The sequence below is a fragment of the Microcaecilia unicolor genome, chromosome 3 (genome assembly GCF_901765095.1).
Source record: "Microcaecilia unicolor chromosome 3, aMicUni1.1, whole genome shotgun sequence".
NCBI classification, from domain to species: domain Eukaryota; kingdom Metazoa; phylum Chordata; class Amphibia; order Gymnophiona; family Siphonopidae; genus Microcaecilia; species Microcaecilia unicolor.
In genome coordinates, this window is record NC_044033.1 from 30,349,312 (window position 1) to 30,373,834 (window position 24,523).

The 24,523-nt window shown below is 41.6% G+C and overlaps 1 protein-coding gene across 3 annotated transcripts in view; it reads right to left on the reverse strand.

Annotated features, from left to right (window-relative positions):
• Window positions 1-24,523, reverse strand: part of SRBD1 (S1 RNA binding domain 1) — a 283,827-nt gene that overhangs the window by 26,154 nt on the left and 233,150 nt on the right. For 2 of the 3 annotated variants that reach the window (XM_030195807.1, XM_030195806.1), the window contains 3 exons: window positions 14,700-14,806; window positions 7,402-7,578; window positions 2,525-2,695 (listed from right to left, as the gene is read on the reverse strand). In XM_030195807.1, coding sequence (XP_030051667.1) covers window positions 2,525-2,695; window positions 7,402-7,578; window positions 14,700-14,806 — 455 coding nt within the window. The remainder of the gene's footprint in view (window positions 1-2,524; window positions 2,696-7,401; window positions 7,579-14,699; window positions 14,807-24,523) is intronic. The other variant, XM_030195808.1, reaches the window with a different exon arrangement.

A 24,523-nucleotide genomic window follows, 5' to 3' on the forward strand; every position in this document is an offset into this window, starting at 1 on the left:
TTCTCCTTCCTTTGTGTTTTCAGATTATATTCACTCAGTCCCAATCACCTGCCCCAGGTCACGGCTCCATCTCTATGCCAACAGGGACACCCCCCCCAGTCAACCATGATGTGCTAAAAAACTTAACACAAGATGCCAGACTCACATTTGGAACAATAATAGAATTTTTAACAGCTAAGAAGCCAGTCAATTGGCCTGTCTGGCAGTATAGGCAAATTTGGCTTGTATGGCAGCAGGTGCAGGATGGGAGATACAAGTCCTTTCAAACCTTAAGGATGAAGTTTGGACTTCCAGAGAATCAGTTCTATCCCTGGATGCAGTTGTAAAATACACTGCATCATTCAAAGTTGGATCTCGGGAATCTAGCTGACCGATGGTGGCTACCCACCTTGTTTGACAAGTTCATGTTATCAAAGGGAGTATTATCGGCTATTTATAAATGTTGTCAGACTCAGACCAAAAATGTTTGTGTGAGTACTCGGAAAGTTTGGGAATTTGAGGTGCAGGGTGTGTTGATGGATCAGCAGTGGCATGTATTTTTATTTGGTTGCATGGTCTACGATCAACAATATCTGAATCCATAACTCAGATGCTTTCTTTTTTCTATACCATCAGTCTTTATGGAGTCCTGTTAAATCTAAGAAATGTAGACGTACTGAAGATGATCTTTGTTGTTCTTGTAAATGAACAACTGGAATTTGTTTCATCTTATTTATGAGCGCCCTAATCTGCAGGCTTTTTGGGAGGATTGCAACTTGAAGCTGATATTACTTTATCACTTAAGTTGGTCACATGGAAGTCTTTGCTTCTACCTAATAGTATGTGTAAGGCTACACGGTGTCTTTTTGATTTTATGATTGTTATAGCTATTTAACTGATTGTAAACCATTGTGAGATTAACGTACATTTGTGGTGGAATTGGGTTAATATGTTCAGAGGATATGAGAGAGTACTTGAGCACAGGTATACAATTACGTGCTGCTAAGAAATGTAGATGGGAACTGTTAGATAGTTATATGTTTAATGAGAGAAGGGTTTGTTGTAAGTTGGTGAAATGTGGACTTTTGAGGTTATGTATGTAACTTAAGACAAGATACCAGCCTGACTCACACACATCATCTCTTTATCAGAAGGCTCCCTCCAATTCTGTTCACGTGTTGTTTGCCCATACCCAAACTACATACATAATGTTGGGCCTACAAGTAAACAATAAAATTCCTTATTTGGTATACACCTCCCCAAAAAGATTTTGCTCGTCCTACTTCATCATCTATCATATCCTTCACCAACTTGACTGCTGAATAGCAGACCTAAGCTAAATGGATAGTGCTGGCATGGTAACCACACAGTGTATATGTTTAGTGCCTGATACCTAAAAATTTTTTAATTTAAGCTCCACTGTTGGCACTTAAATTAACATGATGACTCCACAAGCTCAAAATCAGGTTCTTTGTATTTTACACAGATTGTATTTAGTGAAGAGCCACAGGTTTGGTAATTTCTGAGCAAGTCAATAAACACACAAATTAAAACTTGAAGACAGTATTTTGTTTTTCAAAAAACATTTAGAACCACTCAATAATCAATTAAAGGGCAATTCTGCAAGCTGTATATGCGTAGGTGATGGATTACTAGTACCTATAAGCATCATTGGTACTAATAATTGGCATCTACTTGGGTAAGTGCTAGGCACTATTCTATAAAATACACAGTAAATTTGCTTAGCACATGACTGCAGGGGGACGTACACATGAGTGGAATATGGGAGGGCAATGGGCGTGTCACCATACATGTCCAACTAAGAATGCTATCAGTAGTGCACATTGCATGATGCACCTAGGCGTGCCAACTTATACCAGCCACTGACCTGCTGTAGGTGGGCATACTGAAGGTTTGACGCAACAAGTAGCCTTTATGCTAGTATTATACAGTAGAAGTCCAGAAATCTGGAAAACCCGAGAATCCAGACCCTTCAAATCTTCTTGCTGACCGCCTGAGAATCTGGACTCATCCCTCCCTCCCACACAGTACAGCTTCTCCCTCTCTAACCTGAAGTCCTGAAGTCTTCGCAGTCCAGCGGCAGAATAAACCGGGCCGTTTCCTTCTGACCTGTACCACCCCTTCAAAAGACAGGAAATTGCATCAAAAGGGACGCTGGATTGTGAAGACTTCAGGACTTCGGGATAGAGAAAGAGTGAAAAGGCAGGGCTGGGAGTGGGGGGAAAGAAGCCAGAAAAACCTGCCTGAGAACCCAGAAAATCAAAAAGTCTGGACTGGCTCAATCTCCGAGCAGTCTGGATTTTTGGACTTCTACCATATAACAGCTTAGATGCACCGAAGTGCCATTCTAGAATTGGCACTAAGCATGCCCCATTGTGGTACCTATATCAAGGCCCCAAGTTACAGAATTTCCCCATTAGAGTTTTAACAGGCACAAAATATACATGAAACTTTGATTGTTTTCTATATTAAAAACTAAGTATGAAATCTATTTGTATTCTAACCACCTTGACTGAAGTCTTACCTTTTTGCAATATCATATGACTCCGGGTGGATACAGGTTTGGTCCAAAGGGTTTGGTTGTTGTTTAACATTTGCTGCTGATTTATCCTTTTTCTTGACCTCAACACCTGCTTTAGTTGTAATACCCGTCCTCTGTGCCTGACCTTCTGCTTTCAGTTCACATTGCTGACTGCTGTCAAAAAAATGAAATATATACAGTTCTTGGTAGATGAATGATCCTAACGTGTGTGCCCACACACATAGAAAGTGATCAGTACTGCAAGCTGCTCAATCCAGAAAAAATGTCCGTTAAACAAAGATATATTAGTTGGCTGACTTCGTCTCATAAGAGGATGAGATAATGCCATACACGATTTTCAGAAATTGTATTTAAGTGCAAAGAAACAGCCTGAAAGCTGACCAAAAATAAAACTATTTAAAAGGAACCCAATTAAGTAGCTTGGCAAAAATGGTACCTTTGTAACAATAACACATAATTTAAGATACAAACTACCAAATAAGGTGTCGTCCTCAAGGATAAGGCTGAAATAAGAGACCGTATCAAACCAGAAAACATCCGACTTTACATATTAAAGCTATTATATTTACTGAAATGCCTCATTGTTTTTAATCAAACTTCATTTAGACATAATGAAAACCACTATAGGAATGTTACAAAAAAATAAGGGCATATTTCTCAAACCATACTTACTCTGGGGGTAATTCTATAAAGAAGGTGCCAAAAAAACACACATAAATGGCCAGAATACCGGCATATACGTGTGTATGAGGGCACATAAGTGTATAAATGCCAATATTCTTGCTATGCACTATTCTATAAAATGGTACCTAAATGAAAGGAGTGGCCTAGTGGTTAGAGTGGTGGACTTTGGTCCTGGGGAATTGGGTTCGATTCCCACTGCAGGCACAGGCAGATCCTTGTGACTCTGGGCAAGTCACTTAACCCTTCATTGCCCCAGGTACAAATAAGTACCTGTATATAATATGTAAGCCGCATTGAGCCTGCCATGAGTGGGAAAGCTGGGGTACAAGAGAGAAGGAATCAAAAGCGCACTGGACAGAGCACAGCAGAAAGAAGCCCATTGGTGCAGGAACAGTTTTTATTAAAGGACCTGACACAGGCAGTGTTTCAGCAAAGTGCCTGCATAAAGGGTCAGTGGGTTCATTGTTCCACTATGAGAGAATAACTTCAAACTCAATCAGGTAGAAATAATCATCCAGCATATATACTACGTCATGTCTGGAGATTTTACCTGGTACATGTCAAATCAACGAGCACATATATTGGTACCGCTGGCTTGCTCTGTTCACTCGTTGATTTGACACATGCCAAGTAAAATCTCCAGACGTGTCGTTGTACATATGCTGGGTGATTTTATTTCTATATGATTAAGCTGAACAAATTCTCTTGTGGTGGAACAATGACCTTGCTGACCCCTGACGCAGGTACTTCACTGAAACACTGCCCGTGTCGGGTCCTTTAATAAAAACAGTTCCGACACCAATTCTTGGGGCCCCTTATGCTTCTTTGTGCTGTGCTACCTAAATGCAATGGTGTGTAATTTGAAGGTGGGCGTACATATGAACGGAGTCTGGGCAGAGGATGAGCGAAAACCAAAAGATAACTGAACAAAAAAAAGTCCCACGGGACAAGAAATCATACACAAGGAAGTGGGAACAGAGGAAGGCTAGACAACCTCAGGAACAATATAATTAAAATTTATTACTTAAGGTGGGTGTAATTTTATGGGTAAATATACACGTGTACCGTAATTCATTGTCTACTGTATAGTTATTGTTGTGCAACCATCACCCCCTTCCCTTGTTTTACCTTTTTACTTTTAAAATATGATTGTTGTTTGTTTTAGCATAACTTTTATGTTCAGTTTTACATAGTAACATAGTAGATGACGGCAGAAAAAGACCTGCACGGTCCATCCAGTCTGCCCAAGATAAACTCATGTGTATACCTTACCTTGATTTGTACCTGTCTTTCTCAGGGCACAGACCGTATAAGTCTGCCCAGCAGTTTTTCCTGCCTCCCAACCACCTGTCCTGCCTTCCATCACCGGCTCTGGCACAGACCGTATAAAAAAGTCTGCCCTCCCCTATCCTCGCCTCCCAACCACCAACCCCTCTTCCCCCACCTGCTCTGCCACCCAATTGTAGCTAAGCTTCTGAGGATCCATTCCTTCTGCATAGGATGCCTTTATGCACATCCCACGCATGTTTGAATTCCGTTACTGTTTTCATCGCCACCACCTCCCGCGGGTGGGCATTCCAAGCATCCACCACCCTCTCCGTGAAAAAATACTTCCTGACATCTTTTCTGAGTCTGCCCCCCTTCAATCTCATTTCATGTCCTCTCGTTCTACCGCCTTCCCATCTTCGGAAAAGATTTGTTTGCGGATTAATACCTTTCAAATATTTGAACGTCTGTATCATATTGCCCCTGTTCCTCCTTTCCTCCAGGGTATACATGTTCAGGTCAGCAAAGTACTGTAAACTGATTTGATATGGCTTTTCAAAGGCGGTATATCAAATAAATACAAATACATTAAAAAATGCTAGTATTCTGTCCATTAATATGCACAAGGGGTGCATAAATGTGGGTGCCCAGTTACAGAATTGCTCTCTATGTGTACTGGGATAATTATGTAAAAAGAGCAAGCTAAGAGGTGAGGGGTAGAGATTATAAGTGAAAATTTTGCTTGGACCCTTAAAATATTACTGAAACAAAATGGTATTGAGTTATGGGGCTAATTTTCAAAACAAAAAAAAAAAAATCCAAAAAAATGTTGTAAGGTGGCAGAAGGAAGCTTTTGAGAGAAAAATGTCCAAGTTGCGATTTTCAATACCCCAATTTTCAACTTTTTTGCTTCTCAGTTTGTCCAAATTTTAACAGGGCACGTTTTGGGTGGGACCTGGGCGGCACCAAAAGGTAGACTTTTTCTGCAATAATGGAACAAAATGAAAATATCTAGGGCCAAAATTAAGATGTTTCTGGCTAGACCTTTTTCATTCGCGACTAAGTGGCCAAAAGGTGCCTTAAATGACCAAATTACCACTAGAGGGATTAAGACATAGCCCCCCTTACTCTTCCAGTGGTCACTGACCCCTTCCCAGCCCCTTAAGATGGGACAGTGACAGTATATTCCAGGCTTTATGACAGCTTCAGATATGATGGCCATTCCTATTAGAGCAGCAAGCAGATCCCAGGAGTAGCCTAGAGGTCAGTGCAGTGGACTGTAGAGAAGGGGACCCAGGCCCATACCCCACCCTAACTGGTACACTTGTGGTGGAACGTGCAAGTCCTCCAAAAAACACTAAGTACCTACTATACCTACATATAAGTGACACCTGCAAGCTTGAGAGCTATTGCAGTGGTGTACAGTGAGGTATAGTAGGTATTTTTCTGCTCCTGGAGGCCTCACCATGTTCTTCGCCTACCTCGTCTTCATCGCTCCACTTCCTTTCTCTCATACCTCTTTTATCCCATTTATCCTTGTTCATTTGTCCTACCACATACCTCCTTTGTTGATTCAGATACTACAGATTGCATTCTCTTGTTACTATGTAAGCCGCATTGAGCCTGCGATGAGCGGGAAAGAGCGGGATATAAATATAATAAATAAATAAATAAATAAATATAAGGGGGTTATGGTGAAACGTGTACCTGGAAACTTTTATGTGAAGTCCACTGCAGTGCCCCCCTTGGCTGCCCCACTGCTCTGCTGAGATGTCTGATGGCCCTCAGATATCCCCAATGGCTGGTTTTGGGGTGTTTTTCTCTTGCACGTTTTATTTTCCAAAATGGTCCCAAAAGAAAAATGCACTGAGCACAAAACGTTTAGAAAAAGGCAATTGTTGAACCAAAAAGACAGACATTTTTTTAAGCAAAACATCCAAAATTGGACTTAGACGTTTTATTGAAAATGCCCCTCTACATGTTTCAATTTTGCAGCCAGAGATCCCTGCTGAGAAACCGAACTACCAGAGCTCAGCCCTATTACCAAGGTTCTTTTTTCTAAAGCTATTGTATAATACAGGCTGAAATTTGGGCAGGATTTTTTTAATAGCCACAGAATAATTACAGGAATAAAAGATAGCTATTTTATTTATTTATTGCATTTGTATCCCACATTTTCCCACCTCTTTGCAGGCTCAATGTGGCTTACAATATATCGTGAATAGTGGAAATACATAAGAAATAGACATGTAGTATTACAGAAGGATCTTGGGTTACATGGTGATATTAAAACAACATAGTAGTATAACAAGCAGAAATCATAAGACAATTCTGGGTAAATGTGGAAGAGTTCACATTTGTTGGTCTTTGTGGTATACCTTGTTAAAGAGATGGGTTTTCAGTAGTTTGCGGAAGTTAGTTAGCTCATAGATCGTTTTTAAGTTGCGCAGCAGCGCATTCCAGAATTGTGTGCTTAGGTAGGAAAAGGTTGACGCATGGGTTAGTTTATACTTTAGACCTTTGCAGTTGGGGTAGTGAAGATTAAGGAATGTGCGGGATGATTTTCTAGCAGTCCTGGGTGGCAAGTCTATCAGGTCTGACATGTAGGCTGGGGCGTCTCCGTGAATGATTTTATGAACTAGGGAACGTATTTTGAACGTGATGCGTTCTTTCAGTGGGAGCCAGTGTAGCTTTTCTCGAAGGGGTGTAGCACTTTCATATTTTCTATAAAGTAACAAAAATCTAACTAGAAAGACTGCTAAGTAAGGTTTTTTTTTCTTTTTTAATTATTATTTTAAAGAGCAAGGTTAGCCAAAAAGAGAAAACAAGCTTTTCTAGTATTACATGAGAGAACTGCATGACATTGCATAAGAGTTCCATGAGTTTATTTTGCATATTTATATAAATACCTGCAAAAGTTTCTTATGTATTCCTGGTTAAATCTGATGAAGCCAGCACACTGCTGAAAGGTTTTTGGGCCCAGTCCTTTGACACTCTTTAGCTGGTTTCTGTTTATAAACGGCCCATTCTTCTCTCGCCACTCAATAATATTTTTTGCTCTAGTTGCATTCAGTCCAGCAATGTGTCTTAGGAATAAAAGATAATTTGTTGGAAATCAAGAAAAATACACAACATATATTAGATACAGTAGTGTATACAAATAAATGTTTGAATTAAGCACAAGCCTGAAACGTATGTACAGTAAAACTGTGCTGCATCTCATTTATACCACAAAATCACCAATATCTAATTCAATAAATATTATCCAAAACTTCTTCTTACTTGTTATGAAATTGTGGGAAAGGATCTTTAAACCTGGGATATAGTCCATTAAGTAATTTGATCTTACTGATATGCAACCAAAACTATGTTGATTGGTCCATTTAAGCAAACAATGATTGAATACATTCTTTGAATTTTAACAGGTTTTTTTTTTATTTAACTAAGGCATCTTTAAAAACAATAATAATCCAAAGCAGCATATAACTTCACATTATTTATCACACTGAAGCATGCCACATTGTACGTATTCTCTATAGAAGCATCTCCCGTCGTTCACAACAGTACAGCACACCATATCAGCATGCAAGTTACAGGGCTAGAATTCAGATTTTTGTGAAAATTCAAACATTTGATGATATTCAATTTTATTGAAGCTGCCTGAGAAATAAAAGCAATTAAAGCTGCAGAGTCAAAACACTCTGTGTAGGACTTCTATGAATATTCCTGAGAATCAAAGACCCACATAGGTGTGGTTCTATCTTGCTTTCACCCTTTGCATTAGTCTATCGGCTTTCTCTTTTCAAGATCACTGATAAAAAGAGACTTAGACTTGTCTAAAGTCCAAACAGACAAAGAGGCGTATTTTCAAAGCACTTAGAGTTTACAAAGTTTCATAGTAACCTATGGAACTCTAAGTTTAACTGTTTTGAAAATAAGCCCCACAGTAAAATAAAGGGGTCTTTTACTAAAGCGTGCTCACGTTTTTAGCGCGCACTAAAATTGGGTGCCCGCTAAACATTAGAGATGCCCACTTTTAGCATGCACCCAATTTTAGCACGCGCTAAAAACGTAAGTGTGCCTTAGTAAAAGGGGGTCTCAATAAGCAGGACAAACAAAGCATAACTAAGTTGCAGCAAGGAAGTAAATGCTTCCTTGCTTTCACAGTTAAAGTACTGCATACTTGCAATAATAGGAGGTTGCTCACTTGTAACTCAGAAGACAGCAATTCACCATTCACACCTATAGGTGATACCATCTTGATGTTATAAAAACAGATGTGATATCCAGAGCTTTCTTATTCTTAGAAATCTCTATGAGCAACCGCAGTAGTTCCAACATTCTTGCCAGAGTTGGATTCTAATCTTCATAAAGTCTCAGAAAAATGAGCTGGCCAAACCTGTTGTGACATCTGATATGAATATTCAATGGGCAATAGGAGGTCAACGTGTGAACTGAGCTCCGTGTTACAATTTTGCAAATCTTTTCAATAGAGATTGGCTTTGGGATTTATGTTGAAAGATGGACGTAGTTCTCTTTCGAAAATGAGCCTGTAAGGAAATCTACCATAGCAGCATTTAATTTTTGAAAGGGCAACTAAGATAAAATGAAGAAAATGGTTAAAAAGAAGCTAAAAGGATCAGCCGCAAAGGTTAGGACTTTAAATCAGGCATGGACGTTGTTTAAAAATACCATTTTGGAAGTCTAAACCAGATGTATCCCACGTATTAACAAAGGTGGAAAGAATAAAAAATGACAGCCTGCATGGTTAAAAGATGAAGTGAAAGAGGCTATTAGAGCCAAAAGAACATCCTTCAAAGAATGGAAAAAAAGGATCAGAATGAAGAAAATAAGAAGCAACATAAGCACTGGCAAGCTAGATGCAAAGCATTGATAAAGAATTCTACAACAGAATACGAAGAAAAGCTTGCCGCAGAGACAAAAACTCATAGTAACACCTTTTCAGGTACATCAGAAGCAGAAAGCCTGTGAAGGAATCCATGAGACCGTTGGATCATGAAGGAGTAAAAGAGGCACTCAGGAAGGATAAGGTCATAGCAGAGAAACTGAATGAATTCTTTGCTTTGAACTTTACAGAGAACGATGTAAGAGATGTACCTATACCAGAATGGTTTTCAAAGGTGACGGATGCAGAGGAACTGAAAGAAATCTAAGTGAATCTGGAAGACGTATTGAGTCAAATCAACAAGTTAAAGAGCGATAAATCACCTGGACCAGATGGTATACACTCAGGGTACTGAAAGAACTCAAACATAAAATTGCTAATCAAAACAAATAGGAAGAAATATTTTTTCACTCAAAGAATAGCTAAGCTCTGGAATTCATTGCTGGTAACAGGTCTTAGCGTATCTGGGTTTAAAAAAGTTATGAACAAGTTCCTGGAGGAAAAGTCTACAGTCTGCTATTGAGATAGACATGGGGGAAGTCACTGCCTGTCCTGGGATTGGTAGCATAGTATGTTGCTACTATTTGGGTTTCTGCCATGTACTTGTGACCTGAATTGGCCGCTGCTGAAAGCAGGATATTGGGTTAGATGGACCATTGGTCTAACCCAGTATGCCTATTTTTATGTTCTTACTGATGCTGTTCTGTCCCTTTCCCACTGCCTTGGGGTCTTACATCCAATTCTGGTGCCAGTTGATCCCCTCCTGGTGTTCTGTGGTCTATTAGCCAATGTCACTACTGCTTTGCCCTCCTCCCTCTGCCTTGAGGTCTTCCAGCCATTGTGGGTACCATTTTACCTCTCTTCCATTGCCTTGGTGCACTCTGCCAGTGTTGGTTTTGTTTTCCCCCTCTCCCAGTACCTTGAGGCCTTTATTTCACCGTTTATACTGCTTTACAATGGCTTGGAGCTTTCATTCCACTGTTAATCCCCTCTGCCTTTCTTCTGGTGCTGTTGTGCCTGTTACAGATGCCTCTCTGCCAGTGGCGTAGCCAGACTGCCAATTTTGGGTGGGCCTGAACCCAAAGTGGGTGGGCATAAAATTTTCTCTCTAACCCCCCCCCCCCCCCCCCCCCCAGCAAAATGTAGTCACACTCAGATGCATTTGTCACACAGGGTAAAGTGCTGCTTTTCAGTGCATCAGATTTCAGACAATTTATTTAATAGCCTAATCCTTTTCAGTGAGCTTTCAGAAGCCAAAACCACCTGCCTCAGGTCAGTATAATGCTGTTACGGTATCCTCTCCTGACCTAAGGAAGGAAGTATTGGTCTCTGAAACTTTATTAACACCATATTACTTTATCCTAAATTAAAAATAACATTATTTTCTTTACCTTTGTTGTATGGCCATTTACTTTTTCTCATTGTGTTGCTCCCAGTCTCTAGATTCTGCTTTCCTTCGTTTTCGCTTAACTCTTCTGCCAGGGTTTCCTGGCCATTTGTCATTTTTCTCTCCTTTTTCTTTGCTTTCTTCAATATTTTTCTGCCTCTCTCTGTGTCCAGATTTAATTCATTCTTACTATCCATTCTTTAATTTCCTTCATCTACTTATGGCTTTTCATCTTTTTCTCACCCTTGTTCTCCCCATGCCCCTTCCTCTTATTCTCCAATCTTTCACTACTCCCCCTTTCCATGCAGCAGCTCTCCTCTTTCTCTCCCCATCCTTCCAGTGTCTCCCCTCTCTCTCCCCATCCTTCCAATAGTCTCCCCTCTTTCTTTCTGCATCCTTCCATCCAGTGTCACCTCTTTCTCCCTACCCTTCCATCCAGCGTCTTCCCTCTTTCTCTCCCCATCCTTCCACCCATCTACCCTCTCTCCTGATCCTTCCATCTAATGTCTCTCTCCCTCCTTCTAACCAGTGTCTATCTCTCTACCCTTTTCTGTTTAGTGTCCCTTCTTTCTCCACATCCTGCCAATCTCTCCCCTTTTTCTCTGCATCCTTTCATCCATCTCCCCTCTTTCTCTGCCATCCTCCCATCTGTTTTCCCTCTTTCTCTCCCCATCCTTCCGTTTTCCCTCTTTCTCTGCCATCCTCCCATCTGTATTCCCTCTTTCTCTCCCCATCCTTCTGTTTTCCCTCTTTCTCTGCCATCCTCCCATCTGTTTTCCCTCTTTCTCTCCCCATCGTTCCATTTTCCCTCTTTCTCCCCATCCTGCCATCCATTTTCCCTCTCCCACATTCAGGCCCACCAGCCCCAGCTCCCATTGCCGGCCACTGCTGCTTTTCCTGATGAGCAGCAGGGCCGGCGCTACAAAAAGAAGAAGCGCTCAGCTGACTGAGCTGAGCACCAACGCTAACCCGACGAGAAAAAATGTTTTTTTTAAAAAACGCGGCACTGCACGCAGCCTCGAAGTATTGGCTGCTGGCTCTGCAAGCTCCTTCCGTCTCTTACGTCACTGCCCCTGCTTCGCTACAGGGGCAGTGATGTAAGAGACGGGAGGAGCCTGCAGAGCCAGCAGCCAATGCTTCGAGGCTGCCTGCGGTGCCGCATTTTTTAAAAAACATTTTTTTCTCGTCCTTAGCGACGCGTTGGCGCTCAGCTCAGTCAGCTCAGCTGAGCGCTTCTTCTTTTTGTAGCGCCGGCCCTGCTGCTCATCAGGAAAACCAGCAGTGGCCGGCAATGGGAGCTGGCGCTGGCGCTGGGCGGGCCTGGACTGAAATTGGGTGGGCCCAGGCCCACCCGTAGCTACGCCCCTGTTCTCTGCAAGATTTGAGCACATTTCTTTGAAAATGGATGGAACTCTGTTCTCCCATCCCCCCTCCACTCTTCCAAATTGCTTGCCCTGCTTACTTTATGGAAACAAAATCATTTGCTGTCTGAAAATGAAATGAATCAAATATCTTTCCTGTGCACAAACCTAGTATGTATCTTATGTGCTGATGAACTGTTTGTTTCTTCCCAATTTCTTCTAGTAGAAATGTTTAATCAGTTGAATTATTTCCAACACTTGATACTTTTACAAGCTGCTTATACACACAAGATTTTTTATAAGGATATTACACACCTTTAATTCTCTATGAACTTGATTCGTGCTTTGTAAATCTATCTGGTTCTGATTTACATGAAAATGGCAACACCAAAGAACCATTTTATATATATAGTAAATATAGTAAACATAGTAGATGACGGCAGAAAAAGACCTGCATGGTCCATCCAGTCTGCCCAAGAAGATAAATTCATATGTGCAGATTCCAAGATGGCGCTTTACATACACGCACCTGTGTGAGCTCCTGGAGGACGCTGTGAATTGTAGCCTTTTGTGGCTTCCTCGTTCCGTCGTTCGCGATGGGAAAACGGAGGGGGAAGGTGAGGGAGCTTCCCTCGGTTCCTGGACCTTCGCCGGCTCTGAGGCAAACAACTCTACAGTTCCCCAGGACGCCGCCGGGACCTCTATGTACTTCGACTCCCTCTGCCACTGTCGACGTGACGGCGTCGATAGGGAGCGGAGACGGGGTTTCCCTAAGCCCCGAGAACCGCAGGGAACCTCCACAACCAGGAAGTGAACTACTCGCCGAAGTCCAGACAGTCCAGAAGTGGTGAATTCGGAGCTGCCAGAGGGGAGGACAGAGGCGTTTTTGAGTGGGACCTCGGACTTCACGTTATCAGCCGATTTGGCTTCAAAGGTATTACCTCAAGCTATTGTTAATAGACTTTCCCGAACCGAGACCCCACCACACTCCCTTATGCCAACAGCTGGAATAAGTAAGCCCTCTATTGTGACACTTGAGTCACTGTGGGACATGGTATATAACACTCACTCCTCCATGCAAAGTATGTTAAAAGAAAACTCTCAAGATATAAAAATTCTTTCAGAAGCAGTCCTGACTCAGGCACAGGTGACAGCACAACAGTCCTCCAAGATTGAAAAATTAGACACTAAGATTCAAGAAATGGGGTCTTTGGAATCCGTTTTGGTTAAGGACAATAATTTCTTACACAAACGTTTGGAATTCCTTGAAAATCAGTCTCGGAGACTTAACCTCCGGTTTCTTAATTTCCCCAAGTCTCCTTTAATTTCCTCAATAGAGATGGTGAAAAAATATATGATTGACATTCTGGGAATGGACAAAGACTCATTACCTCCCATAACTCGAGCCCATTATATCTGGAATGTTAAGGGGACAATGGGAGATCCCCCTAGACGAGAAATGGGTGAAGAAATGAATCTTACTTCCTTCCTGGAAAGTTCACTGGATGTGATTACCTATAGGACTACAATGTTAGTCACTTTTGTGCTGGAGCCGGACCGGAATGCTGTATTAAGACTTTCCCTGAGACATTTAGATGATCTGTTTATGGGCTCCAAGATTAGGATTTTTCCTGATCTTTCCAGGCCGACACAAGTGAGACGTAGGGCCTTTTTGGAACTACGTCCCAGAGTTGAAGCCTTGAAAGCCAACTTCGTTTTGCGTTTTCCTTGTATATGTACTGTTATGCTTGAGGGTAAACAATTTCAATTCGTAGATCCTAAACAGCTTAAAGATTTTTTGGATGCTAGAGTAGAAGTGACTGTTACATGCCCTCCTACATTGCAGGCTGGAGTTTGAATCTAGAGGTAGCAATTATATAATATTCAATGTATTCCTTTTTTTATTTTTCCTTTTCTTGGAATCCACTTTTCCCCATTTTTCCTTACTTGTGGACAAAAAAAAAAAAAAGTGTTAATTGCTTCTTTATGTTACTTTTTGTAAGGATTTTACCTTATTTTCTAATGTGAGATGTATTATCACATTATTGTGTGAATCTTTAAAAGATTAATAAAGGTTAAAAAAAAAAAAAAAATTCATATGTGCTACTTTTTTATTTGTACTGTCCTCTTCAGGGCACAGACCGTATAAGTCTGGCCAGCCCTATCCCTGCCTCCCAACCACCAGCTCTGGCACAGACCCTATAAGTCTGCCCAGCACTAGTCCCGCCTCCCAACCACCAGCCCCAGCACAGGCCATATAAGTCTGCCCAGCACTAGCCCCGCCTATTTTGTGTACAGGATGCTTCTATTATAAACACGCACATCCATAATGTTCTTCTCTTTTCACAATGTTTGCTTTATTGAAAGTAAAATATATCACTTGAGTAATATAAAAAAAATAACATTTTATATCAAGAACATCGTAAAAAAAAAAATAGGATAATTTTTATCAGGTAGGTAAAGCCACTGGCTCCAGCTCAACCAACGAGACTAAAGAGAAACTGTGTGTCCCAGACACATGTAATTACTGACAGAGGAAAGTATTTGGCTCACCTTAGTAAAGTTTCTGAGCAGATGTTAATATCTACTCCCACAAAGCTGACACACTCTTCAACCACACTGTCGAGAGTTCCTTTCAGTAATGCCTGTGGCGCATCATGCTGAAATATGAAATAGACTAGGTTACTTAGTTTATGCATCAAATCAGCTTAACTGCAGCAATATTGTTCAAAAAAAAAAAAAAAAACATTGTTATTACCATTTCTAGACATATGGCATTAAGAATATCCAAATTTAAAACGTAAAGGGCCCAATTTACTAAGCTGTGTTATGAAGGCACACATGCAAAAGAGAAAGAAAATGTACAAACCATCAAAAAAATTTTACAAAGAAGCTAACTTTGTTCATAAAATATCAGTGAAACTGGGCCATCAAATCTGTGACCTACACATACATATAACCAAAGAAATTTGTTAGTTATAGGCAATTCTCCACAATCATCATCAGTCCACCACCGCCAACTCCAGACTCCGCCCTTTCTGCCTTGCCTCACCCAATGCCTGGAATAAACTTCCTGCGCCCGTATGCCAAGCCCCCTCCTTACCCATCTTCAAATCTTTACTCAAAGCCCACCTCTTCAATGTTGCTTTCAGCACCTAACCTTTATACCTATTCAGGAAATCTAGACTGCCCAATTTGACTCCCCCTATTTGTCTGTCTGTACATTTGTCCTTTAGAGCAGGGACCGTCTTTCTATGTTAAACTGTAAAGCACTGCGTAACCCTAGTAGCGCTTTAGAAATGTTAAGTAGTAGTAGTAGTAGTCCAGCCAGTGAAAATTCAATAAAATCGAGCAACCCACAATGCATACATAGCTTATTTTATTTTATTTTTGTTACATTTGTACCCCGCGCTTTCCCACTCATGGCAGGCTCAATGCGGCTTACATGGGGCAATGGAGGGTTAGGTGATTTGCCCAGAGTCACAAGGAGCTGCCTGTGCCTGAGGTGGGAATTGAACTCAGTTCCTCAGTTCCCCAGGACCAAAGTCCACCACCCTAACCACTAGGCCACTCCTCCACATATCAACCTAAAAAAAGGGAAAAAAAACATCAAATTGACTTACGAAAATTGAAGATTAAATGCAAAAATTCAATCCTCAACATTCAGCTTTGGATTTTTGCATTTATACTTCACTCTGTAGGTTTACTATCAAATTATTACTCTGAGCCATAGAACATACAAGGGTCCACATGGCTAAATGTTGACACCCACTTTTGAAAAAACAATATTTAATAACTGTGATGATTTGCTAAAGTCCATTACCTGCAAAGGAGAATAAGGAGATCCCAGGAGGAAAGTAAGAAGTGAGGTGCTGGACAGCCAAGCATATTAGAAGAATGAACTAGAACAGCCAAAGAGTACCAGAAGAAAGGTGGCAGAACAGCTAAGGACCGTTAGAAGAAAGATGTCAAAGCAATTGGAAGCGGTAATGGGTGAGATACTCATAGAAGGTGGAGAGTGGAGGAGTGGCCTAGTGGTTAGGGTGGTGGACTTTGGTCCTGGGGAACTGAGGAACTGAGTTCGATTCCCGGCACAGGCAGCTCCTTGTGACTCTGGGCAAGTCACTTAACCCTCCATTGCCCCATGCAAGCCGCATTCAGCCTGCCATGAGTGGGAAAGCGCGGGGTACAAATGTAACAAAAATAAAATAGATACTATTGGAGATTCTACATGGAATGTTGCTACTATTGGACATTCTACATGGAATGTTGCTGTTCCACTAGCAACATTCCATGTAGAAGCCTGCGCGGTCACACTGGTGATCTGCAAGGGCCGACTTCTACATGGAATGTTGCTAGTGGAATAGCAACATAGAATCTCAAATAGTAGCAACAGTGGAGGAGTGGCCTAGTGGTTAGGGTGGTGGACTTTGGTCCTGAGGAACTGAGTTCGATTCCCAGCATAGGCAGCTCCTTGTGACTCTGGGCAAGTCACTTAACCCTCCATTGCCTGCCGCATTGAGCCTGCCATGAGTGGGAAAGCGCGGGGTACAAATGTAACCAAAAAAGTGCAACAAAGAAGGATGAGAACAACGTAAGACAGGACAGAGGACAGAAGTAAGATGAAAGGCAGGGCAAAGTGTGAAAGTTGGTGCAGCAACAAGGAAGGAACTTTTTGCAGATTTTGGTGTCATCCACAAAGAGGCAAACCTTACTAGACAGCCCTTCAGCAATATTGCTTACAAAAAAGTTTAAACGAACCAGCCCAAGAACCAAACCTTGTGGCACACCACAGGTAACATCTCTTTCCTCAGAGTCAGCATCGTTTACCACTATTCTGTCGCCTTCCACTCAAGCAGCTCCTAATCAGTTTAGGGCCCAAACCAACGACACTCAGTTTAACTATCAGTCATCTATGTGGATCTGTGTCACAGGCTATGCTAAGTTCTAAGTACACCACATCTAGAGCTCTCCCTCATCATCCAAAGAAATAAATCAGATTTTGCCTAACAAGAACTGCCTTTAGTGAAACCACGCTGCCTCGGGTTCTGTAATCTATTGGATTCCAGAAACATCACTATTCTCTGTTTTAAAAGATTTTCCATTAATTTACTTATCACAGATGCCAGACTTAGTTCCCAACCTCCTCCTTACTTCAGCTTTTATGGAGAGGAACCAATTGTGCCCTTCTCCAGTCCTCTGGGACCCCGACTGACTCTACAGAAGCATTGAAAATGCCAGCCAGCGGAGCCACCAGAATTCCACGACTGACTCTACAGAAGCATTGAAAATGCCAGCCAGCGGAGCCACCAGAGTTCCCTAAGTCCCTTCAGTACCCTCGGATGCATGCCACTTGGACCCATTGCTTTGTCCACCTTTAGTTTAGCTAGTTCCTCACAAACAGAATCCTCTGAAAATCATTCACACTTGAGACTGGTTTATTTGGCCCCTCCAACCAAAGAGATATTCCACTGGTTCTGAATTTTGTTAAATATGCTTACACTTGCCCTCTTGGTGAGCACATCAAGTAAATCCCCATTTCATATCTACACACAAAGGATATACCATAAATAAGAGGGACTAAAAGAGAGTGGTATTTAATTTGAAGACACTGATGGTGCCGACTTAGATTCTAAGGAGACCACCAGTATAAAGGAGAGTGAGGAGTACGGTACCCACCTGGGAACCAACATAGAGGAAAATCCAAAGAAAGAGCATTGGTTTGATTGAATAAAAGGGCTGTAAATATTTATTTTTGGAGGGTCACTTAATAAAGGTATATATATATATATATATATATATATATACATATGGTCTGTTCTTTCTTAAACCTGGTAATGCAGGTTAATGCAATCCAATAAATATACTTAATTCCTTTTATTCTTGCAATTGCGAATATTATTATCTTAATAGATAATTGGTGGAGAAATTATAAATATTAGTGAGTGCTCTAGCTATCCCCAAGTATAAATTATTCCTTGCTACATTTTAATGATTAAATTAATGTAAGATAATGTGTACTTTTTCAGATACCAATTTTAACAATTTGAAATTCTGGATCTGCTTTTACTATGCTTAAATCTGATTGTGAAGGCACTTAAACATAGTAAACATAGTAGATGACGGCAGAAAAAGACCTGCACGGTCCATCCAGTCTGCCCAAGAAGATAAATTCATATGTGCTACGTTTTTATTTGTACTGTCCTCTTCAGTGCACAGACCGTATAAGTCTGGCCAGCCCTATCCCCGCCTCCCAACCACCAACCCCGCTTCCCATCCACCAGCTCTGGCACAGACCCTATAAGTCTGCCCAGCACTATCCCCGCCTCCCAACTACCAGTCCCGCCTCCCACCACCAGCTCTGGCATAGACCGTAAAAGTCTGCCCAGCACTATCCCCGCCGCCCAACCACCAGCCCTGGCACAGACCGTATAAGTCTGCCCAGCACTAGTCCTGCCTCCCAACCACCAGCCCCAGCACAGACCGTATAAGTCTGCCCAGCACTAGCCCCGCCTCCCAACCACCAGCTCTGCCACCCATTCTAGGCTAAGCTCCTGAGGATCCCTTCCCTTGTACCAAGAGGAAGAAATTACTCTTCAGACCATTAAACTCACAATTCAAAGTTACTTACAGAGCATCAGAGAGTCCTACATAAAAGTTAGGCGCCGGATTCTTCCCAGTCAAATAAATCATAGTAAGTATCTCACCTGCGCCCCAGGAAAAAGATGAAATCTACAACCATTTGATTTAGTATCTTCCTGATCTGGAAATAAGATCAGGAATTTCAGCTTCCTAAGAATGACCTCATACATTCCTCAGGGTTGGTATAGTCTTGTCACAAAACATTCATCGCAATGTCTTTGTTCTAATTGCCTCTGAGGGAAGATTTAGTCATCATTCAACAAATACTAGTAAAATTACCAGTGTCAACATTTAAGAGTCTTTTCTGCATAACAAAGTACATTTCCTTTCTTCACCATGCTGCACTTAGTAGCATCTGAAACAAAATTGTGATTCCTACTTTATTTGTAGTTATGCAAACGATGAAGTAAGAAAATAGTTAGCTACAAGCCTCAATGCCAATAAATGATGCTGCTAATATAAATTTCAGTTACCAAGGCCCCGACCAAATGCGGACGCTAGAGGACATTAGCACCAAACTAGCACCCTCATTTGCTAGTGCTGAATGCTTGGAGGGCTCTTGTGAAGTGAACAAAGACCGCACCAAAGGATAGCTCAGGTAGCATGCTAACCACATTTAAATAAGGTCATTATTGAGTCACCCGATGCTCAAAGAAGAGCGCCCTGAACAAGGGCGCTCCTACTGCTGGGAGCTGGTGTTAGGTAACCTGGAAATCATGATTTATTTATTTACTAGTAAAAAAAGGCCTGTTTCTGACACCAATGAAACGGGCGCTAGCAAGGTTTTCAGCAGAGTGTGTATGTTTGAGAGAGTGTGAGAGAGAGAGAGACAGAGTGAATGTGCGAGTGTGGGTGTGTGTGACATGGTTTTAGGCTGTCTGTGTGAGAGTGTGTGTGTGAGAAAGAATGAGAGTGTGCGGCAGGGCCCCCCCCCCCCCCCCCCCCTCCGTCAAGGTGTTTTGGAAAAGAAGCAGGAGATCCCAAGGGGTCACGTTGTGACGCGAGGGCAGGGCAGACACTCATGGAGAAAAAGCGATCTACACCATGACACATTTAGAATGTTGGGAAACTTGAGGCTTCATTAGAATGTTAGAGGTGCATTTTATATAGAGAGATTTGTAACATTTGTATCCCACATTTTCCCACCTATTTGCAGGCTCAACGTGGCTTACATAGTACCGTTACGGTGTTCGCCTGTTCCGGTATGAAACAAATACAAGATGTGGGCAAGTACAAGGTTTGCTTATGGTATGATATATAAAGCCATCCATGAAAGTGTACACTTCAGTCCTGCAGTTTCTTCCTGTTTCAGCATGGACCTTCCTCTCGCTTGTCTTGTGCCCTGATGTAGACTGCACACAGCTCCCAGTGTACAAGAAGCAAGCACAAATGCCTGTGTCTTACTTCAAATACATATATTATCAAAATCAAATGCCCCTAATAAAGTTACTACTACTACTACTATTTAACATTTCTAAAGCACTACTAGGGTTACCTTTATTTCAATATTTTATATTTACCCAACCACCCCTATTCTATACATTACAGTCTCAGGAACTCAATCTCTCAAACCTTTCACTGCGCCATTCAGCTTCCACACTTGTTCCTTATTAATTGAACATGGTTCATCCTAACTTATTTAACATGCTAACCCGCTCACACAATACACAATACTGGTATGGTCAATTTAACCACCTAGAGCAAAACACCATCCAGGAGCTATACTCCCAGACTTCAAATACAGCCATGGAAGGGGGGGGGGGGGGGGAAGGGGGAGAGTGGTTCTGCAGAAAACGATACTGCTAATGTAGAAGCACGTATAGCTGTACTAATAACTGGCAACCGGGGCACCCCTTCCTCCTCCTCTCCAGCTTTCTGGGCATGTGCTGAAGAGCTGTGCTTAATGCACAACTTTTGAGTGCATGCACCAGGTACCATCCTGCCTCTAACTCCCGAACAACTCCCTAATGCTCAATGCTATGATGAGAGCGCCTATAATTGCATCTCATTAGCATTGAGCATTAGGGAGCTGTTGTTCTGCACTGATCCGGCTGTATTTCTCTGGTGCAGTTCAGTACAGCACCAGAGTTTTGAGCGTCTATCCCCAAGACCATTTTGAAAGGATATTGATTTTATTTAACATGCCTGCTCTCCAGACTGGTTTCTTTGAGTGGGAAAGCACTTAGACTTACAAAGTTCCTTAGTAACCTATGGAACTTTGTAAGTCTAAGGGCCATGTTTACTAAGCCGCGTTACTGTTTTTAGAGCCCACGCTAACCATGTAGGCGCCCTATAGGGATATTGTAGGCACATACACAGTTAACACGCATATATGGTTAACACGTGTTAAAAATGTTAGCGCGCCTTAGTAAACAGGGCCCTAAGTGCTTTGAAAATGAGCCCCACAGTAACATATGTAACTTTGTAAGTCTATGTGCATTGAAAATGCGCCTCTTTATGTCTAATTTCCACAATTACTTCTCTTGAACTACAGTTTCAAAAATTACCTTAACCTTTAAAACATAATGAAAGGGGTAGCAGTTGGTACTTTCTATTATTCAAACTGAGTCCAATATTACAAATTAAACTCTGAACCCCAACACAGGTGGATTCTTTCTAAATGGTCTGGAAAAAGTTCAAATAGGTTTTTACCTTTGCTTAATTCTTAAGGAGGTTCTTCCTGAGATGTACAATATAATATATTTTCAATCTTTAATGTTAAAAGGAATTGAACGAGAATGTATATTATGAGCCGTAACATCCCAAATCTTACAGTGAAAAATAACTTGCATCAATGTAGAATTTTATTTTATTATTATTTTATTATTTATTTTGAAATGATTGTGGTCTTCCAACCAATCCAACTGGAAAAGACAAAATAAAGGACGGCTACCCAAGTCTATGAGAAAACAAAATTCTATATAAATATAAGGACTACTTTCAGAGCCATCCTCATATGTCTCATCTCTGGAAGGATTTCTCACATACCAGGGCTGGATTTCAAGTATTATTCTCCCCTTTGCGGCCTTTCCTTCTGGCAGTTGTTGTATTACGTATTCCACTTTCTCTCTACTGTACTCAGAACTGATCAGAATCTCATAAAACTTTTTGAATTCCTCCTTCCCATCATCCCCTTCTAAAAATGTCACCCCTCTTGTACTGTTTCTTAAGTTGTCAAAACTTGTAGTTTTCCTGCCTTATTCCCTATGTTCCATAAAGGCTCTCTTGGTCAGTCTTAAAAGGTATTCAATTCTCCTCCAATTTCCAGCCAATCCAATTGTTGTTTTTGCCTTCTCTAACTGCTGGTATACCTAGGTGGTTTATAGTTTTGTAGCTGTTACGCGAACATATCGGCATGTCAGGCAACTTTATCCTAATTGCATACACTAGGGCTAAGACTCCAGAACGGTTTAATATCAAAAGTTTCAACTTAGTCAGCAAGGATATCAGGGAGGGTTATCATGATGTTTGCAGACGCTGCCAATGGTGTTCCCAAACCACTAAGGGTGCTCTATGGGTAGATCCTCAGACCAACTATAAAGTGACAGCGAGATCTATAGTGGAGGAGTGGCCTAGTGGTTAGGGTGGTGGACTTTGGTCCTGGGGAACTGAGGAACTGAGTTCGATTCCCACTTCAGGCACAGGCAGTTCCTTGTGACTCTGGGCAAGTCACTTAACCCTCCATTGCTCCAGGTACAAAATAAGTACCTGTATATGTAAGCCGCATTGAGCCTGCCATGAGTGGGAAAGCGCGGGGTACAAATGTAACAAAAATAAAATAGATAGTATTGGAGATTCTACATGGAATGTTGCTACTATTGGACATTCTACATGGAATGTTGCTACTATTGGACATTCTACATGGAATGTTGCTACTATTGGAGATTCTGCATGGAATGTTGCTATTCCACTAGCAACATTCCATGTAGAAGCCTGCACGGCCACATTGGAGATCTGCAAGGGCCGACTTCTACATGGAATGTTGCTAGTGGAATAGCAACATTCCATGTAGAATCTCAAATAGTAGCAACAGTGGAGGAGTGGCCTAGTGGTTAGTGTGGTGGACTTTGGTCCTGAGGAACTGAGTTCAATTCCCACTTCAGGCACAGGCAGCTCCTTGTGACTCTGGGCAAGTCACTTAACCCTCCATTGCCCCAGGTACAAAATAAGTACCTGTATATGTAAGTCGCATTGAGCCTGCCATGAGTGGGAAAGCGCGGGGTACAAATGTAACAAAAATAAAATTGTAATACTGCTAATGTAATATATATAATTCTATGTCCTTGTGACTTGGTTTATGTAGGGCACAGTGGCCATTCTGTTAAACTGTGCCTAAACGAACACAAGTCACATATTTCTACATTGAACTTTCAGGCTCCTTTGGTACACCATTGGACAGATAGGGGACATGCTATGGCAGACAATAGGTGGAGGATAATTGATCAAATTGATGCTGTAGGGTGGGAGGGTGGTAACGGAGAGAGAGCTTTAAATATGAAAGAACAGTGGTGGATTTACACTTTAAAAAACGGTCACAGCCCTCAAGGGCTGAATGCAGAGATTGAATGGGCATCATTAGTCTAGGAAGCTAGTGACTGAAGGAAATAAGTCAACTGAGCTATTTATTTAGGTTTAAAAATCACTGCCGCCATCTTGATCCAGGAGAGAGCTGGAGTTTTGAGGCAGTTCAGCATTTGTAAGTAATGAATTTATGAGGGTTTTGACTTATTTACTGAGAATGAAAGTTTGATATATTATAGCACTATTATAATGGGTTTTTGTGCTTGCAGGGGGGTTCTTGATAAAGCTTACTGGCGAAACACGCGACATGTTGAAGTAGCTTCCCTCGGCCAATCTGGATATTTTTAAGATAAGCTTATGGGTTTTTTGCCCTGTGAAAACCTTTAATGATATTTATAAGAGAATGAAAAATATTAATAGAGAGTACAACAATTATGTTATTTGAAGGACCAATGACGAAGTGAATGTGCCAAGCTTGAGCTATGGGACATTTGAGTTCTGAGTGGCACGGGTGAGATCTTAAGATGAGAAATAGTAGTCTATGTTAATAGTTCTTAGGACGTTATTAATGTCTGCAGTTTGATCTCTGAGATTCCTGTGAATTAAATACTGAGCCGAATATACAGTGATTGAAGAACTGTATTTTCTTGTATACACATAAATTTTTCAGATTTGACTGATGGTATTTCTCAGTGTGGGGTTTGCATTTGTGCATTTTTTTTAAATAGGTACATAAACTTAACCGGAAAATGTGTGTGCGCCTCAGAGCAGGTGTAAAATATGTGTCTGCATGCCCAATAGAATAATTTTAAAAGGGAAATTATATGCACATTTTCTCTTTGTAAAAGTAACATAGTAACATAGTAGATGACGGCAGAAAAAGACCTGCACGGTCCATCCAGTATGCCCAAGAAGATAAATTCATATGTGCTACTTTTTTATTTGTACTGTCCTCGTCAGTGCACAGACCGTATAAGTCTGGCCAGCCCTATCCCCGCCTCCCAACCACCAACCCCGCCTCCCACCACCAGCTCTGGCACAGACCCTATAAGTCTGCCCAGCACTATCCCTGCCTCCCACCACCGGCTCTGGCACAGACCGTATAAGTCTGCCCAGCACTATTCCTGCCTCCCACCACCAGCTCTGGCACAGACCGTATAAGTCTGCCCAGCACTATCCCCGCCTCCCAACCACCAGCTCTGGCACAGACCCTA